General features: G+C 39.8%; 1 protein-coding gene across 1 annotated transcript in view; it reads left to right on the forward strand.

Moving 5' to 3' along the window:
• Positions 1 to 16,570, forward strand: part of LOC124721559 (vesicle-associated membrane protein 2) — a 171,889-nt gene that overhangs the window by 121,884 nt on the left and 33,435 nt on the right. The window contains exons 2-3 of the mRNA XM_047246596.1: positions 753 to 894; positions 16,434 to 16,512. Of these exons, the coding sequence (XP_047102552.1) occupies positions 753 to 894; positions 16,434 to 16,512 (221 nt within the window). The remainder of the gene's footprint in view (positions 1 to 752; positions 895 to 16,433; positions 16,513 to 16,570) is intronic.

A 16,570-nucleotide genomic window follows, 5' to 3' on the forward strand; every position in this document is an offset into this window, starting at 1 on the left:
GAAATTTCTAAGACAGCTATTGTAAAACATCCTAAGTAAAGAAACGCATAAATAAATATAAACCTCTGAAAATGGGATGAACTTAAAATGATGATGTCTCAGATACGCGTGTTTTGAGGCATAATTTTGCTAGCGCGGACCGTAGGTATATGGGTACGATTCATATCCGCGTGGTATCCCGCAAACATTGTCACGGGCGCAATGATTTCGACTTTAGAAGCGTTGCTGTCACGTCAGGTGACGAAGCGGCCTTCGAGCTTAAGGACGTATGTGAATCAGGCCCGCGGGTCACCAAGGGTTGCTCATGCCTGGCGTAGATGATAACGCACGAGACTGCTGACCTTAGGCTCAGGTTCGATCCATACTACCGTTCCATGTCCAGTTTTTTAATCGCTGTCATGTTTCGTTTTAGGAAACCAAACGAAGGACACGTTGGGCGACACCGTCTGTGGCGGACCGCTCGATTCTGGGAGCGCAGCGGCCTGACTGGCTGACTTCAATTCTAATTAACAGCGCAACGTATGAAATTTTTTCTTAACAATTATTTCGCAGCTCAACGTACATTGCAACACACTCTTACAAGCTTTTCAGGTTGGGAGGCATTACACGCCCGCGTACTTCCTTGCAGGAATAAGCAGCATTCAGGGAAACATAGCTCGCTCTGTTCGTCCACGAGATCCAGAAGCAAGCAAATAGCGTCTCCCTCGCTCCTCGGAAGGCCGCTGACAGGTACGGGGTGCTTCGTGTTGCAGGTCTGCCGAGGGAGCGCCCGCAGCGCCAGGAGGTGCCGGCCTGACGCCAGGGGAGGATGGCGCCATCGTGGGCGGGCCCAGGACCCCGCAGCAGATAGCCGCGCAGAAGAGGCTCCAGCAGACACAGGCGCAGGTCGACGAGGTGAGCACCTGCTCTGTCAAGATACTACAACATTCTCCTTCACTGATCTTACTCTTGGATCACTAAACATTAAAACGGCATGTGTTCAAATCTTTCGGTCCAACGGTTTTTAATGCGTGGATCATGCTATTCTCCTGAGCAGAATAGGCTTTTCATTTTTACTGAAAGAGTCAGGATGTGGACTGAGGTACGCCTAACAGAACGAAAATAGAAGATGTCATTTAAGGGTGCAGATGGAATACTAACTTCATCATAGTGACATACAGTACGCACGGGAGTACAGTGAAGCTCTGTGCACAGTCCCATGTTGTTTCCTATTTTAATAAATAGTCTCCCATTCTGTGCAATAACTGTGCGAATAATTTCCTTCGTTGCACACAATGCGCCCCAATTTGTTGAAAATACAGCAGACAGCAATACAGTGATATGTACAAACAACTTTTTCATGAATGTCCAAAAATGGTTTAGTTGCAATGAACTTGCTTCAAGCTTAAAAAAACAGATTTTTTTTTTGCATATACGGGGTGTCTCTCCTAAGGGCCATCAGGCGCATTATCCCTAATGTTTCTGCAACGTGTAACTGGAGTCAGCCCAAACAAATAATACTCATCACGTCTTTCAGGCGACGCCCAGCGTTGACGGAAAGCGTCGGTTTGTTTCCCACTACAAACAAAATGACTTCTGAACCGAATTTTTTATTTGGTAGAGCGGTTCCTAATACGTCTACTGAGATGTTCGCTTTATCGATATATGTTAACAGGGGCAGTAAAACACGAGGCGACACCGCCCTGGCCCGCGCTGACTGCTCCTCCATGCAGAAGCGCTGCCCAGTCGCTCTGGGGTACTGTTTATTCTACGTGTTGTACTGTTTCTGTTAATACATATAGGCAGAAACGACTAACACACTTGACCAATTTGGGACCGCTCTGACGAATGGACGCGCAAAAATCCGATTGAAAAATAATTTTGTTTCTGCTGGGAAATAAACTGACGCTTTCCGTATGAAAGACGTGATGAGTATTATTTGTTCGGTCTGTTCAAAAATGGTTCAAATGGCTCTGAGCACTATGGGACTTAACTTCTGAGGTCATCAGTCCCCTAGAACTTAGAACTACTTAAACCTAACCTAAGGACATCACACACAGCCATGCCCGAGGCAGGATTCGAACCTGCGACCGTAGCGGTCGCGCGGTTCCAGACTGTAGCATCTAGAACCGCTCGGCCACCTCAGCCAGCGTTCGGTCTGTCTCCAGCTACAAGTTGCAAAAATGAAATTGCACGTATCTGCCTAAACACCAGAGAAAATGCGCCTGAAAAACCCATAAGAGAGACACCTGGCATAGTTCCACGGACTCAGTACGTATAAGAAGACCTAAGTCTAAAATTTGAATATTAAAAAATACTGCTAATTCTTGGTCTTGCACGCCGAAAGAACTCTAAACTCTCCGAGCCATATTCTTGATCTGTCTAGAAGTCAGCGTGATTTGCCTTGCAAGTAACGGCATCAGCTACCTTTTTAAAGATGCCGATGGAATAGCATACTCATAATATTTCCATTCATTCCAGACACAGATTTTCATTTATTGAGCTAATCGGGCCGTGGCAAAAGAAATCTTCACTCTTCAGAGGAGAGCAAATTGAATTACGAGTGGACTCCAAACTTGGTACTTACAATACCACGAGATCGAAACATATCTTGCACAGCAGTTCAAAAATCTAGAGTGTAGAGCGTATAGGAGTTTATTACAAGAGCAAAAATGTGCTGAATACACTTCAATTAGATTTCAAAAGTCTTGCTAATTTAAAACCACTATGTAAGAACCAATTGAAAAAATATTTTTCACGTAAAATCTTTTTATTTGCTTCCTGAATCTTTTTAATGTGGTTAAGTCAGTCCATATTTTCCATTGTATTACGAGTTTTTTAGTATACATGTTGTTGTAGTTTCAATCGCACGCTAACTGGCATGTATCAAATCATTAACACGTTCTAATGTTCAGTACTAGGACATATGTTAATTAATCTAATGACTTAAGCCGTAGGTCATGATAGTGGGATCACTGTAATTACGACAGTTTAAGCACACAGCCATTATGAATATTCAAATGGCCCTAAGCACTAAGCACTATGGGACTTAACATCTGAGGTCATCAGTCCCCTAGACTTAGAACTACCTAAACCTACTAACCTAAGGACATCACACACATCCGTTCCCGAGGCAGGTTATGAATATTATAGATTTCTGTTGTAAGTCGTTATCCTAGCAACATTGCAGTTCTATCCTGTAAGACCAGACTGGTTCCGTACGTTAACGTTTCACTGGCTGACTGGATCAACTCAAATCGTGTTAATAAGCAAATCGTATTAATACAAAGAAGTGAAAGATAATCTTCAATGACGTCAAAGTTAATTACTACATTAATGATCGGAATATTTTATTCAAAGTGGACGGAGATACAAGGGTAGACTACAAGGAAATAATAATTATTCCACAGCTACACCAACATCAGAAAATCAGCACTTAATAGGGCTACAGACCAAAATATCCTTATCTGCTGTACAAGGATGTGGGGTACCACCATTTTGGTTCCGAATGTTTTACAATGAGTTTCTTAATATTTGTAGCAATCGGGAGGGGTTGATTCCTAATATAGGAACAAGACGAAAAATCCTTGTGGACGTACGTTGCACACTGCATCGTTGCTGAGCCAGAGCGGTTGAGGGCATACAGTGGCCTTGCCAAAGGAGACGCTCAAACTGTTCGCCGTCAGGAGCAATGCATGCGTGGCAACTTCTCATCCAGGGGCAGCGAATCCGCCCGATGGTACTTAGATGCAGTTGAACAGCTTCACAGGTGCTATGCATATGCTGTTCCAAATCGTTGTCGCTAGCCAAAGTACATTACACATTTGATATGTTATCAGAAACATTCGTCCATAGGATTACAGTCAGGAAACGGAACTGGCCACTGTACTCAACTCCGAAATTCGATCCACCGCCACCGCAATAAAAAAAAATTAATAGGTATACAAACTGCACTGCGCTGTGGCGCATCGTTCAATTTTTAAGTAGAACAGACAGCGTGATTGGCGAGAAGCGAACCATTGATATTATTAGGATCTGCCCATCTGTGAGTGCTTTTGTAAGTTTATGATGTAATTTCGTTCAAACGAGGCCCCATCATTGAAGAAAATGTTTCTGTAAGGTCATTTTGTCATACTTTGTGCAATTGACGTATGTACATAAAATAAATGTGCTTGTTATTGTCGTAGGAATCGCACCCCTACGTTAGTTTCAAATTCTTGACACATCCGAGGCTATACACTATGCTATGTAGAAATTCTCGGAAATCAGCAAGTGAGGAATAACTCAACAAAGAGTGCTACATATCTTTAGTTTCGCAGATGATTCACGTATCAAATAAGTGTGTGGAACAAATATAGAATTCTCCTTAGGCTTTCCCAGCGTAGTAAGTCTTGGAAGTCTATTTGGGTTTGTATTGTGATGAGCCAGTTTCTCGGCCACCATTGACCAGACGTTTTCAGTTGGTGAGAGATCTGGAGAAAGTGCTGGCCAGGGCAGCAGTCGAACATTTTCTGTATCCAGAAAGGCCCGCACAGGACCTGCAACATGCGGTCGTGCATTATCCTGCTGAAATGTAGGGTTTCACAGGGATTGAATGAAGGGTAGAGCCACGGGTCGTAACACATCTGAAATGTAACGTCCACTGTTCAAAGTGCCGTCAAGGCGAACAAGAGGTGACCGAGACGTGTAACCAGTGGCACCCCATACCATCATGCCGGGTTACGCCAGTATGGCAATGACGAATACACGCTTCCAATGTGCGTTCACCGCGATGTTGCCAAACACAGATGCAACCATCATGATGCTGTAAACAGAACCTGGATTCATCCGAAAAAATGACGTTTTGCCATTCGTGCTCCCAGGTTTGTCATTGAGGACACCATCGCAGGCGCTCCTGTCTGTGATTCAGCATCAAGGGTAACCGCAGCCATGGTCTCCGAGCTGATAGTCCATGCTGCTGCAAACATCGTCGAACTGTTTGTGCAGATGGTTGTCGTCTTGCAAACGTCCCCATCTGTTGACTCGGGGATCGAGACGTGGCTGCACGATCCGTTACAGCCATGCGGATAAGATGCCTGTCATCTCGACTGCTAGTGATACGAGGCCGTTGGGATCCAGCACGGCGTTCCGTATTGCCCTCCTGAACCCACTGACTCCATATTCTGCTAACAGTCATTGGATGTCGACCAACGCGAGCAACAATATCGCGATACGATAAACCGCAATCGTGACGGGCTACAATCCGACCTTTATCAAAGTCGGAAACGTGATGGTACGCATTTCTCCTCCTTACACGAAGTATCACAACAACGTTTCACCAGGCAACGCCGGTCAACTGCTGTTTGTGTATGAGAAATCGGTTGGAAACTTTCCTCATATCAGCACATTGTAGGTGTCGCCACCGGCGCCAATCTTCTGTGAATGCTCTGAAAAGCTAATCATTTGCATATCACAGCATCTTCTTCCTGTCGGTTAAATTTCACGTCTGTAGCACGCCATCTTCGTGGTGTAGCAATTTTAATGTCCAATAGTGTATAAAAAAATATTTTTTCAACATTTACCAAGTACCGCATCTTGCCCTATAGTGAGGGCAAGATGGGGTACACAGGTGGGGCCAAGGTGGGTTGCTCCAATACTGTACAAGCCAAAGGTTATTAAATGATTCAGTGAACACAGGTTTACAAATTTATAAAAGATTTATTTCAATATCTAATGAAAATGCATGAAGTAAACATTATATGATGTTAAAGTTCAGTAACTATTAACTTTAAAATATTAACTTTAAACATTAACTTTAATTACTAAGGATAACTCCAATAACTAAATACAAATCATCTTTTTAACATTGTATTGCGAAGAAATTATTTAAATGGGCTGCTAACTTAAAAAAGTAATTGTAACATTAATTTCAATACCTAAAACACTGCATGATAAAAAAGTTAAATTAGTTACTCAAAATATTAACTTCAATAGGCCTAACTAAAATAATTCTTGTTAGTGGAGGATAAAGATGTTCAATCATTTTTACTTTAATCACTAGTAGGTTTATTTCACTGTTCTTCAGTTATCATCATCTTTCTGAAAGCAAAATTCACAGACATGATGTACCTCGGCATCCTTGTCCTGTTCTCCTGCACATGAACAGTGAGCCCACTTCTTACAAGAGATGCATTCACCCATCCTTCTGTTGAATGCAAGTAGAAATATCCGCAATACAGGCATGCAGTGTCATCTTCTTCTGATGTGCATTCTTCTAAATTTTTCCTTTTTTTTATCTTCTTTGCCAAGTTTGTCATTGGTTTTTTATTTTTCCCACATTTTCCTTTACAAACAAAGAGGGATCCTTTAACATTCTTCTCAGGTGCACTCTTTCCTTCTTGTTCCTTCTTTTTGCCAGGCTTAACTTTACTTGCACTCTCCAGAAGCGCTCTTTTGTAAGAGGACCTAGTAACAACAACAGTTTTTCCTTTCTTGTGGTCTGTTTTTTGGATGTTTTTCTTTCCGACATGAGGGATCACGACAATTTGTTCAGGTGAAACAGCAAATGACCTTAATTGATTGGTGTTGTTCTCAGAAGCCTGCTTGTTTGTAGTGTGGTACTTGCGGTTATTATCATCCCAAAATGAGCATCCAAGGCTTAGGCCAACAGCAAGAGAATCTTGCTCTTTAGGACCAGCTTGGTTGTCAGGACCATCGCTTGTCTCTGGCATAACCTGCTTATGTGAGTCAACTTGTAGCTAAAGGAGTGTCTGCAGTGAGAGAAACTTCAGACATTGAATCTGGGAAGATGTTTGGTTCGAAAGGACAAATTCCTGTCTTTTTGAAACCATTTATGGCAGTCAACATGATTGCAGCTCTGAGAAAAGTTTTGCCCAAAATCTCGGCAATCTGAAACAACTTTACCAGGATTTGATCTTAGCCAGTTGGTTAGCTCTTGATCATAGTATGGGCTGAGGGGCTTCATGAATGAAACATCTATGGGCTGAAGCCTGTGGGTACAATGGTGTGGAAAACAGAGGATGACCACACCATTATCCCTTGTTCTATCAATTATAATCAGGCTCTGCATATGGGTTGAATGCCCATCCAACACTAACAGCACGAGCTTCTCTTTGGTTGCTTTAGAAAATTCAATGAATTTGTTGAACCATTTCTCAAAAATTAGTTCCCCTAATAAACCAAAGAATTTGGACACATTAACTTTGTTAAAAGCCATCTCTCTAGCTGCAGAGGTCTGCTCTGGTTTCCTAAGTGATAAACCTGGGTTTCTTTGCAAAAATCCCCTCAGCCAATCCTTTTGGCTGATTCTCTGATCTGGATAAAATTATGCTGCTTGTTATTTCTCACAGCAAACTGGTATGGCAACCACTTTACATCACTACCAGTCAAACCAAACAAATGCCTTTCCACATTCTTTATATAAATAACTAATTCTTGTTATTCTTCAGAGCTAAATACACTTTTGTAAGGTCTCAGTTGATCCTTTACAGCAAAAGATTCACCTTTGTCAACTTCATTAGATTCTGATTTGAATTTTTTTACCTTATCTCCAAGAGTTGTTTGGGGCACCTGAAATGCCATTGCTGTTTGATAATAACCCATTCGGCCATTGACTATTTCAGTGACAACATTTTTCATAGCTTCGTCACTCCATGAATCCCTCTCTTTTTTCCTTTTATATGTCTGAACCATTTTCTGGAAATAAACAATAAAATTAGATTTCTTGCATTATGTGTTATGTCATGTGGAGCACCCCATCTTGCCCTCGCACTGCATACCCCGTCTTGCCACCAGGGACCATTTTTAGGTTAGGTTAACATTATAGCACAAAGGATCTATTCAATTAGTTATTGCATGCATTAATTTATCACTGAAAAGCGGCTTTTTCAATGATAATACTTGGGAGTGCGAGAAACAATTACTTCTCTTACCTTTTCACGTCTGAAAACGACAAAAAATTACATCAACACAGACGAAAACACATTTTAATGTATACTCTCTGAATGGTTTGCTCAAAATGGCTGCCAGCACTGTCAGCCACTTGCATAGCAACAGCCTACTAATTCAACTATTTGCCGTTAGGTTGCGACATCTGCCTTGGCAGCACTTACAAGAACCCCATCTTGCCCTCCACCCCATCTTGCCCCGCTCTCCCCCATGATAGTAAAAACATTCAAATCAACTTCCTTCTGACAATGCATATTTTCTGTGACAAATGATAATAATTTTACTCGCTAAGTTATTTCCGACTTATTGCAGTTTAGCTATGGAGTGAGCAAAATCAAGCGGAGTTACATAATTGTCAGGTATTCTTGAGAAACTAACATGTTACTTGCGAATGGCCAAACAGATGGAAATGATAAGGAGACAGCACACATTTACCAGTAATTTGTGCTTGCAGGTAGTGCCACCTGAAGTTTAAGAACAGAGAGAAGTAACTGAGTTGTTGAAGGGGATTCTTATTTGAGAGAAGCTAGATTCCAGTCTGAGTCACCCATATTGCTTCTGGTTTTCCATTCTTCTACTAAATCATCTGAAACGAATGCTAAGAAGTTTCCATTGATGTGAGATTATAGCAGATTCTTTCTGTTCTTTGCCAAGTGAACAAATGTTCCAACACCGATAACCTAGATGTCGACAAGACATTTAACTATAACATTTCTCACTTCCTTCCTCACCCTTTCTATTCATTTACTGAGAGTCTGTGCAAAATAGCATTGTTCGATGGCAGAGACTGTCACTTCAAAAACAAATTCTACGAGACTATTAAACTCCATATCGTTAGAAACACCAGACAAGTGAGCCACCCGTTATTCTTTTTTATTTATATCACCACTACCGGTATTTCTATCACCTGCAGCGTGTGTAGGTGTTCTCACAAGCGGTTTTTGTTCTAATGAAAAGGTTTTATTGCTGGGTTCTGTAAGGAGCTGTCTCTATTTTCATTCACTGGCCCATGCATGATTACCATGTCAGTCTGTTAGAGATGATATGTAAACCACCTTGTAACTGCACTTCACCAAGGTCACGTGAAAGCTGACTAGGAAAAAAAGAGTTGGTGAGTCAATAACAGCATTGCCATCCATTGTGGAAGATATACATTTCCGGAGTTAAGTTGATATGAACTGTTTTCTTCCATATCTTGTCTGAGGTGCACACAGGGTTTTTTAGATTAGGCAAACATCCATCCAGTCCATATAACAATAGTTCTAGGAGACCCAGAAGTATCATTGTAAGACCCAGAGAAATACTGCCCCTGAGGTGATAGTATTAACATCCTAAGGAAACAGGTGAAAACAAAGCAAAGGGATATAGATAGAAGGATTCTGAACAAAACATGTTTGGCTGTCAAGAGAGAAATGCATAAAGCCTTCACATACTACCATAGCAAGATACTGCCAAAATATTTGCAAGGTGCCAGTGTTCAAAACTGTCCTGAAAAATGGTGAAGCTCACATAATACTAGATACAGAAAGCTGGTTAAAACTTGAAGTTCACAGAAGTGCGCTTTTTGGTGAAAAGTTAAGCACATATCGATAGAGTAGGCTAAGGGGAAATGGAGGTGGTGTATTTGTCACAGTAAACAAATACAATCAAGACTCACTATAGGGGTGGGCATAAAATTGTAACTGAATCCTACTACCGGCTACCTGACCCACCTCCTGATGTAACCAAAAACTTTGAAGAAACCCTCAGTTTGCTTGTACTTAAATATATCAGTCATAATGTAATCGTTGGTGTAGGCTTTAATCATCCAACAATCAATTGAGAAAATTAAAATTTAGTTAGTGGTGGGAGTGATAGACATGCTGTGAAACATTACTAAATGCCTTTTTCTGAAAAATACTTCGAACACATAGTTTGGGACCCGGTTCATGATGGAATTATATTAGATCTAATGGCAACATATGGACCTGACCTCTTTGAGGACGGCCACATTGAAACTGGTATCAGTGGCCATGAGGCAGTTGTAGCAGCAATGATTAACAAAGTACAATGTGTAACTAAAACAAGTAGAAAGATTTATATGTTCAGTGAGCTAGATAAAGTAGCAGTGGTGTCATATCACAGTGAAGAACTTGAAGCTTTTACTTCAGGACAGGAGAATGTAGGGAACTATGGCTCAAATGTAAGAGCATGCACAAGATAGATATGCACCGAGTAGAACGGTTCATAGTGGAAGGGACCCTCTGTGGTATACAGTCACTGTAAAGAAACTTCTAAAGAAACAGGTGTAAAATAAAACAAAGGCCTATAGATGGAGAGCTGCTGAATGAAACACATTTGGCTGTCAAAAGAGCAAGGCATAAAGCCTTCAGTGGCTATGATGGCAGAATAGTGTCGAAGGATCCCTCCAAAACCCAAAGAAATTCTCACTGTATGTAATGACTATTAGTGGCACTAAGGTTTGGTTGAGTTATTCATGGATGAAACAGGAACTGAAGCTGAGAATAGCAAAATGAAATCTGAAATACTCAGCTCTCTTTTCAAATATTCCCCTACAAAGGAAAACCCAAGAGTAATGTCCCAATTTAATTCTCATACCACTGAGAGTGCCTACAGAATTTGGGGTCAAGTTAGCCCCTCTTTGAACTAAAATCTAAGTGACTAAAGTCACACCTGCCTACAAAAATGGTAGCAGAAGTGATCCACAAAACTACCATCCAATTTCCTTGACATCCATTTGTTGTAGAATCTTAGAACATATTTTGCATTCAGATGTAACAAGGTATCTTGAACAAAATAACCTGCTGCATTCCAACCAGCATGGATTCCAAAAACATTGATCACGTGAAATGCAGCTCGCACTTTTCCCACATAATGTTCTGAAAGCCATGATTCAAGCTAGTCATGTAATAGCAATATTTCTCAATTTCCAAAAAGCATTTTACTGAATAGCACACCTACACTTATTTCAAAAGTATTATCATATGGGCTATCAGACAAAATGTGTGACTGAATTAAAGATTTCTTGCTAGGGAGGACATAGCATGTTATCTTGAGTGGAGAGTCATCAACAGATTTAGAAGGAACTTCAGGAGTGCCCCAGGAAAGTGTGTTGGGACCCTAGCTGTTCATGCTGGATATTAATGACAGCACATACAATATTAATAGTAAGTTCAGACTTTTCACAGGTGATGCAGTCATCTATAGTGAAGTGTCTGAAGGAAGCTGTAGAAATATTAAGTCAGATATTGATAAGAAAGCTTGCTTTAAGTGTTTAGAATACCCACCTCCATAGCCGAGGTCATTAATGCAACATGTGCAGTGGCACTCTACTCAGAGGCAAGCCAGTTTGAATCCTGGTAGAGGATGAAATTTTTGCTGACAGTATTTAGCTGGCAATGAGAGGAGAGTTGGTGGCCTAAAGCTTCTGATCACTAGTCTTTCTGCCAGTGTCCTGGATAAAATTACGAACCTTTCCCCAGGATCTCATGAAGTGAGGACATATGGCACTGTTGATGGCAATCTGTCAGTTTGATGGGGACATCAGCTCAGTGGCCCCCTTGGTGCTTTTCGAGAGAAGCAGGCTTGGTGCTGGTGTCGAGTTTCACGCTCTCCCTTCTCCCATCATCCCCAACATAAACAAAACACTACACACACACACACACACACACACACACACACACACACACATATGCCATTACAGTCATCTTCACTTAACAGATACACTTGTATACAGCTCCAATACTTCGTGAACGAAAGTTGCCTGCAAGTGTGGAGGATGGGAAAATCTTTCCAATTGGGTGGCTGAACTTGCCCATTGGGGTCTCCCACCAATACGTGTCATATGACTTTACTTTCTTCGAATTGCAAATACAGATTTGTTAAGGCATTTCTGCAGTTCTGTGGTGTGCTGCTCCCAACTGAATTTATTATCAAGTTGTAATCCCAGGAATTTAAGACTATCAACCTCTTCTATCTGCTCTTCTTCATACTTTATGCATATCCTGAGTGGAAACCTCTTATCGGTTCTGAATTGCATATAGTGAGTCTTTTCGAAGTTTAATGTCAGTGAGTTGGCTTTAAACCATTTCTTAATATCCATGAAAATATCATTAGCAGATCCTCCTAGAACTACACCCAACATATTATTTATTGCAACACTTGTGTCATCTGCAAACAAAACGAACTCTGCTTCTGGCAGTGTAACTGATGAGAGATCATTAATGTACACAAGAAAAAGCAATGGCCCTAAGATGGATCCTTGTGGGACACCACATGTAATTTCTTCCCATTCTGATGATGACTGATGACTTAATTCACTAGTCCCTAGCACTGACACCCTTTGTTTGACTTGAACCATTTAGCAGCACTGCCCGTGACACCATAGAATTCTAATTTATTTAAAAGGATGTTGTGGTTCACACAATCAAATGCCTTTCACAAATCACAGAAAATACTTGCTGCTTGTAATTTGTTATTTAATGAATTAAGTACATTTTCACTGTAGGTGTCATGCACTTCACAGTGGTTTGTAGAGTAGGCATAGTAGACATAGGTATTGCTTTCCCCATAGGGAAACTGAGAGTTACGCAGTATGAATTGTTGGGAAATCCAGACTATTCATCAGATTTGAAATTGTCTGAATTCCTGCTACCCCTACGTTTAAAGAAATCTGTGCCTGAAGATGTACTGAGTCCAATGAACATGTTTGGCTGCTGTAGTGAGTATTTTTTAGACCTTTGAGAACTACTTTTCAGGAATGTATTTTGATATTAAAGGGGACTAAACCCAAAAAATGGCATTTATGACCTGAAACAGCAGTCATTCACACCTAGGACAAGGCATTTTTACATTTCCCTCATAATGAGAACTTTTCAAAATGGCACTTGCAACTCAACAACTTTCTTATATCATCTCCCATCTGAGATTGCCACTTCTTTCTTGAATCTCTCATTGCTTACTGAACAAGCTTGGAATGGATATTACTATATAAGAATGCTAGGGAGGATTTAGCAAGTTAGGTAAAGTGATTCTGCTATTTAATGAAGAAAATTATAGGAAACTAGTCAGGCCAAAGAGTATGTAAGCAAAAATGCAAATGATTGCTTTCAGCAGTAAAAAAAATCTACTGGATTTATATACCACACTAGGAGCAGCAGAGAAGAAAAAAATTTCCCTGTAGTTGTGAAATGAGCCATAGGAAAAGACACAGGAAAAGTGAAATATACATTTACACAAGAATGTTACAAATGAAAATGTCTCAATTACACACACTGCTTCACTTAGTTAACATACAAAAGAAGCTCAGTGGAGCTGTAATTTTGAAAGCTACAAGTTTCAAATCAATGATTGATCTATATGAGCTTCGCATTGAAATCCAAATGGACCCAGGTTCAAAGCATTTTTTTATCTATTTCACACTCATGACATCAGCATATAGTCATTAGTGTCAGGCATGCCAATACAAAGTCCCTCTGGATGCTGTTTTATGTTGTTCTAATTTTCCACAACTTAGCAAATGACACCGGTTAATAATAACACCTCCTTTACTATAAATTAAAAATTTGGGTGATTGATGCACACCAAGTGAACAAGGCACAACCGGCGTTCAGTTAGTTATAATGTTGCAACAGTTTTATTCCTTGTATATTATAGAATAACTATTCATTTTTGTAAAAGGCCTTTCCACTTCTGATTTGCATTCTGCACTGTATGTTCTTTCCCATCTAGCAAAACAGAGCAGCGGTTAGCACACTGCACTTGCATTCAGGTGGATGATTTTTCAAGTCCCTATCTGGCCATTCAGATTTAGGTGTTCTGTGATTTACGAAATCGCTCCAGGCAAATGCTGAGATGATTCCTATGTGAAGGGTACAGCTGATTTCTTTCCCCATTCTTTTGTAATCTGACCTTGTGCACCATCTCCAGTGACTGCATTGTCAATAGGATGTTAAACTCTAATCTTCCTTCCTTTGATCCTGCTGTATACCTCAGTGGATACCAGCGTAGGAAGACAGGTCACCAGGAGTAGTGGAGCAGCAAACTATCACTGTTAGAGATTTGTGCAAGACCTAGTAATTAATCCTCAAAATAATCCATAAATGTATATTTAATCAACTTGATCAAGCCAGATGTACAGTCCATTAACGTAGTCCATTGTACACAGCAATAGACATCAACACTCAACGTGCAGTAGGAATGCCATGATGCTGTGTAGTCTGCTCTCTAACTCATGATGAACTGGCCCTAGCTGCAGTGGTGCTGTCCTATATCCAGTCTGCAGAGATCACTCTTATTGACAGCTGGTGAAGGCAGACCCAGTCGGTGCACATCATTGACTATAGCATTGTCCCACACAACCATTATCGGTGTCTGCTGAAATCTCTCGATGTGGTACCAATTGTCACCGGATGCCAATTCCAGGGGCATCAATGACAATAACACCTCAGATCTATCTGAAGAACTTCATTTGTTAGTTTCTTATTTATTAGTGTGATAATGCAGGATATTTTGCTCCTTGTACTGAAGTTCTTTTCTTGGAAAGATGGTCTAACACCTCATTACCATGGATTCAACAGATTATTCACTGAAGAGTTACTTCTTTTCCATCTATTAACAATGAACCCCATAGTTGAAACTTTTTCCATAACTAAAATTCTCAGATATTTGTACAAATATGTCACAGAGCTGATGTGGAATCATTGACAACATTGGTACACGAACTTGAACAAGCAGGCATTATCCCCCTACAACTGCAGTTACACATCTTTCTATTAAGGTCATCTGTTCAAACACAGAGCCCGTCATCTAATGAGTTAAAGGTTGTTATGGAGTGTATAGAGATGGTTCTTAACATATCCAGTCTTACATCATGATTTCTTGTGAAATTTTACATTAAATTGAATTTAATGATGATTTCAATATATTTAAGCCAAGAAAATGCCAGCATCGTATTTTCTTTTTCTGACTGTGGTCAATAATCAGGTCTTATATCACCTATTCTGTAAACAAATGCTTGTTGTGTTTTCAAGTGTCATGGATGCAGTAAATATAATGGCAGAAATTAAAAGTGCTACACCATGAAGCACCGGTACAATATTTATCAAACATGGTGGGGATGCAGTTCATTAAAGGATCTGGAAAAGAGAGCCAGTGAGAACATGCAAATTGCAGAATGATATTTTAGAGAAAATGATCAATTAATTAATGGGAAAAACTTCTAAAAAATTTCAAACAGATTGAACTCTCAGCTTGGAGGATTTTATTCTGAGCATTGAGTATGCAGACCTAGAAGAAGTGGACTATAATACGTTTCAGTGAACAGATGGGGACAAGTTTCTGGCATGGAAAAACCATGATAAGATCTGCTCAAACATGAGTGCAAATATACATTTCAATGAAGAAAATGTCATATGCAGAGGATACAGAAACCTTGCTAAAATATACTATGAACTTATCTTCTCACACATATTGCACTGTATATCAATATGGAAAGGAGCAGATTATACACATATTCAGAGAATTTTAATACTTCAAAAGAAAGCCATCAGAGGCATAGTGAAACTTTAAAATATTAACTGTACACTGTTTATATTATTGTGATAAAATGCTCCTTTTCATGGTAAATTGTATACCAGCTCTAAACAGAGATTTTCATGACCACAACACAAGATGTAGAACAAATTACCATACCTGCAGTAAAAGATTGATAATGACAGGTAGGGGCCCTAAAAATGCAGGGAACTTATTTTATAACAGAGTACTACTTAGCATAAAGAGCATAGAGGAATGGACCACCCTCAAAAGAAAACTGAAGGAGCATCTCATCTCTAGATACTAGTATAAGATGAAGCAATACTTTCAGGCAAATTCATTGAACAAAAGTAAACTGAATATCGGGAATGGTGTAAATACTTATTCTTTTTGTGGAAACCAGCTTCCTGAAGAAGGAAGAAAGGAAGACCAATTGTAGACTGTTGTACTGACAGTACAGAAAAATGAAACATAGAAACAATGTAGAAAACTGTGTTTCTGATGCTGTGACTTAGTGCAAAAGTACGTATTTAACACCATTATGATGTGTTCCAAAAACAAAGGATTCAGGCCAACATTATCTTTAAGTTCAGGTCATGTAAACTCCTTAAAGTGTTTTAAACTCTGGTCTTGTGCTTTCCAAGCACCTTTATTCATACAAAGTTCCCTCACCTGTTTTAAATGAGTTGATGTGAACTTGGCTCTATGAACTCATAACATTGTTTTGAGTGGCAATCAAAATGTTAAATTTTAACGCAAGGACATTCACAATAAATACATAAATACTCATCTGAAGATTGTGCAATAACTAGTAAATAGCACTTAAAGTGGAGTCAATAATTTATTTGAATGATCAAAAAATATAAAAAATTAATTTTATCTCCTTAATTAAGTTATAGCATTGTTGGAAAAATGTAATATGAATTACTGTTTTATTGGAAATGTATGGTAATTATGATTTTTTGTACCTCCAGGTTGTTGATATCATGAAAACTAATGTCGAGAAAGTACTTGAGCGAGATCAGAAACTATCAGAACTTGACGATCGAGCAGGTATGTCATGAAATAAACTTTTGTTGTTGTAGAAAATTAAGTTCTACTAAAGTTGCAA

This window comes from Schistocerca piceifrons, chromosome X (genome assembly GCF_021461385.2).
Source record: "Schistocerca piceifrons isolate TAMUIC-IGC-003096 chromosome X, iqSchPice1.1, whole genome shotgun sequence".
Lineage (NCBI taxonomy): Eukaryota > Metazoa > Arthropoda > Insecta > Orthoptera > Acrididae > Schistocerca > Schistocerca piceifrons.